This window comes from Vombatus ursinus, unplaced genomic scaffold, assembly GCF_900497805.2.
Source record: "Vombatus ursinus unplaced genomic scaffold, bare-nosed wombat genome assembly UNPS02000582.1, whole genome shotgun sequence".
Classification (NCBI taxonomy): Eukaryota; Metazoa; Chordata; class Mammalia; order Diprotodontia; family Vombatidae; genus Vombatus; species Vombatus ursinus.
Window position 1 is genome coordinate 9,836,984 of NW_020940360.1, and position 4,038 is coordinate 9,841,021.

General features: G+C 41.3%; 1 protein-coding gene across 1 annotated transcript; it reads left to right on the forward strand.

Annotated features, from left to right (window-relative positions):
• The first annotated feature begins 649 nt into the window (after positions 1 to 649).
• Positions 650 to 1,747, forward strand: HTR1E (5-hydroxytryptamine receptor 1E). The gene has a single exon (XM_027853798.1). It carries the CDS (start codon positions 650 to 652, stop codon positions 1,745 to 1,747), a length of 1,098 nt encoding a protein of 365 aa, XP_027709599.1.
• The last annotated feature ends 2,291 nt before the right edge of the window (positions 1,748 to 4,038 follow it).

Genomic DNA, 4,038 nt, shown 5'->3' on the forward strand with positions numbered 1-4,038 from the left:
TCAGGTGATCACTAGCAAGCTCATAAGAGCACCTGCTCGGTATTTTCCAAGCCTTCATAGTAGATAACTCTCCAGTATTAGTCCCTGTTGTACTCTAGCCCAGTTTGCCTTGGGCAAAGGTCACTCTGCATGATAATGTCTCAGAAATTGTGATTCCCAAACCAGTGGTTTCAGTTTGTAAATAGTCTCTGTGCTAGTTATATTGTGCACACTTTAAAAAAACAAACAAACAGCTATCTGTTCCTCATTCCACTAAGGCTACAAATGTAGAAGTAAAGATGAATTTTGTCTATAGAAAGGAGAAAGGGAATGTTATCTGAAAATTATTTTTTAAAAAACTGGTTATGATTATTCAGAAAAAAAGAAAATATTATAAAACATTTTTATTCACAAATGACATCATGATGTTTATTATCCATTAATTGAGCCAACAAATTTCTGTTTTGTTTTCTCCCCCAGGACATCTACATTCAGGAAAATCTCTGGGTCCCTTTCTCATAACCAGTGAAAATGGCATATAAAGGAAAATATGTGAAGAATACCTAGAACCTCTTTTATGGCTCTGATGTGTTGAAGTCTGAATGATCAGCTAGAGGAGAGAACTTCCATATTTCCTATAGTAGATCCTAGGACAAGGAGGATTAAAAAAATGAATTTCACAAACTGTACAACAGAAGCCAGTGTGGCCATTAAATCCAAATCAGTAACAGAGAAGATGCTTGTTTCTATGACTTTGGTGGTAATCACTACCATGACCACACTACTGAACTCAGCAGTAATTATTGCGATCTGTACCACCAAGAAGCTCCATCAGCCTGCAAACTATTTAATCTGTTCTCTGGCTGTGACGGACCTCCTGGTTGCCATTCTCGTCATGCCCTTGAGCATCACATACATCGTCATGGACAGCTGGACCTTGGGTTACTTTATCTGTGAGGTTTGGCTGAGTGTAGACATGACCTGCTGCACCTGTTCAATCCTCCATCTCTGTGTGATTGCCTTGGATAGGTACTGGGCTATCACCAATGCTATTGAATACGCCAGGAAAAGAACTGCAAAGAGGGCTGGAATGATGATACTCACAGTGTGGACCATCTCAGTTTTCATTTCTATGCCTCCTCTGTTCTGGAGAAGCCACCGTCTTCTCAGTCCTCCACCTAGCCAATGCACCATCCAGCATGACCACGTGATCTACACCATTTACTCCACACTCGGGGCATTTTACATCCCCTTGACTTTGATCCTGATTCTCTATTATAGGATCTACCATGCCGCCAAAAGTCTTTACCAGAAGCGTGGCTCCAGCCGCCACCTAAGCAACAGAAGCACAGACAGCCAGAACTCTTTTGCAAGCTGCAAGCTGACCCAGACCTTCTGTGTGTCTGACTTCTCCACTTCTGACCCAACCACAGAATTTGATAAAATCAACACCTCAGTCAGGATACCTCCCTTTGACAATGACCTGGATCAGACTGGAGACCGCCAACAGATCTCCAGCACCAGGGAACGAAAGGCTGCTCGCATTCTGGGACTGATACTGGGGGCATTCATTTTGTCCTGGCTGCCATTTTTCATCAAGGAGCTCATTGTAGGCCTGAGTATTTATACTGTGTCATCTGAAGTGGCTGACTTTTTGACGTGGCTTGGTTATGTGAACTCTCTTATCAACCCTCTACTTTACACAAGTTTTAATGAGGATTTTAAGCTGGCCTTTAAAAGGCTTGTCAGGTGCCGGGAACATTCCTAAAGGTGTAGAAAGCCAAATGTCTTTGGTTGGCCTTGTGAAATGCACAAAGGGCGTTATATTGGTGAAGTCTTAAAGATGGCTGATTCAAGGCAGTTTGTAGGTTGTGGGAGTGGGGGAAAAGGATGCAGCAGGGTGTTGTATGTGGTCCTTTGCTCTTCTTTTTGGGGGTCCTAACATTCAGTAAGCTGTTTTCTATCTCCAGTGTTATGTAAGGTATGTAATATCACTTCAACTTTATGACACCAAAATGAAAACCTTCATAGAAGTAACCAAAAGGAAAATAATGTATTATTTATTTTAACAGTCCCAATTATTCCTGTAATCAGTAAATGAGAAAAGAAAATTCCTCTTGTTCATAGGAAATTTTTTTTGGTGGATTCTTTTGTCTGTATATGGCCAAACCAACATGTGACTATTTGCCCTCGAGTGGTATAAAACCTGACCTTGTGTGTCTGTGTGTATACAGATTCAAGCAGAAACTATATGGTTGTACATAAAAAATAGAGAGCGATCACTGTCCTGTTAACCCCTGCTTGCATCCCCACGCTGAAAGCATCTACCATGGCACAACGACATAGCATATCTACTGCAGAAGCAAGAACCTTTATTTCCCATGGTCCACAATAAAATAAACCAACTCAAGTTTCAAAAAGAACCCAGAATTCTCTGGGGATTTTGTGTAAATTGTTTATTGTGAGTATAATATATAAACAAATGAGAAACAAGAGAAAAACATCTTCTATTTGGTACATTTGCTTCTGGGGATGTTTCTGCTTCTGGGACTTAAGGGTGAGAGGCAAGGATTGAGGATTTTATAGCTGAAAGGGACAGATCTTAGAGATCCAATCCTACTCCCTCAATTTGTGAAGGAGGAAACAGGTTCAGAGAAGTTAAGTGATTTTCTAAAGGTCACAGAGCTAGTGTCTGTTGGGGATCTATTGGTGCAATTAGGAGGCTTCACAGAAGAAATAGATAAGTCAGTTGATACTGAATGCTTTTTGAGGCGCTTTTATTTGGCACATTTAAGAAACTGCTTAACTGGAGATACCCAAAGGAGTATGGAGGGGGAGGAAGGGGTAGCAAGACAAGGATACTAAGTCATTATTTATCCCCAAAATTGGGGCAGCAGCCAGTACCTCCAAAGCTAAAGCTGAACCTACCCCTAAACCATGGCAATAGCTAAAACATGTAAAATGGGATAGAGAAGTGCAGGACAGGTATATAACCAAAGAAGTCCCCAGGCCAGGGCAAGAGGAGGGAGTTTCTAAGGCTTTTGTGAACAGTTCACAATGTTACACTTAGTTCTCACTTGTTTGGTGAGTGGGACTCCTGGGTCCATCCTCACTGCATGCATCAGGGTAGCTCCAAGAAGCTGATTGAGGTCAGGTGTTTTACAGGGAGAGACAGGGTTCTGCTTATGGCTGTCTGATTGGTTTTCTACCTTTGATGTGACCCGCAGGGTGGCACCAATTAGTTGCAAGTTTCTAATTGGGAAGTATATAGGTATAGATGGTTTAACATTTGAGGATGGCCTTTCAGAAATGGTCAGGTCAGAAAAGAAGGGATACTAGACAGAAGGAGAATGTTTAGCTATGGCAGAAGACACACACTGAATAAACACTAGGCCCCCAAAACTTTCTGGAGTACAGCAGCTATGAATAGCCTGAGAGATACAGTATCAAGTGTGCCCATGACTAGATGACATCCCAGGCACACTAAAATTAAAATTTCTTATTGAATTGAAAGGTGAGTGTTATAATTCTCCTGCATATAGGAAATCCTAAAAATACATACATGCACAGAGAGAGGGAGAGAGAGAGAAAGAGAGAGAGAAATACAATGTCATATGTTCATCTAGGGGAAAATCATCATCTAAAGACTTTTGTGGTGAAACATTACCTGCAGAATTTACTAGTGGATTGACTTAGCAGAGAGAAATTATAAAAACAGGAAAAGTCTGAGCTCCTGCTTAGGACCATGAATCAAGAAGGGGATTGGACAAGATGATCTCCCAAATCCTTTCCTACACTAGAATCCTGCAGTTGTAAGAAAATTAAATGTGGGAAAGGTTGTTTCCGGAATTCTTTTTGCATCAGTAGAGAGAATTGACTTGAGCTGCATTATGGAGCAGGCCTGAACTCCAAACCCAAAGGAAAGATTATTAGCACTCTGCCATCTGACACTACCTACTGTTTAGCCAGAAGGAGTTCCCTCAAAGGTTTGCAAGCGGGTCCCACTGCTTAGAATACAGAGCAAAGTAGATAACAATATGGAGGATTTAGCATTTGCGC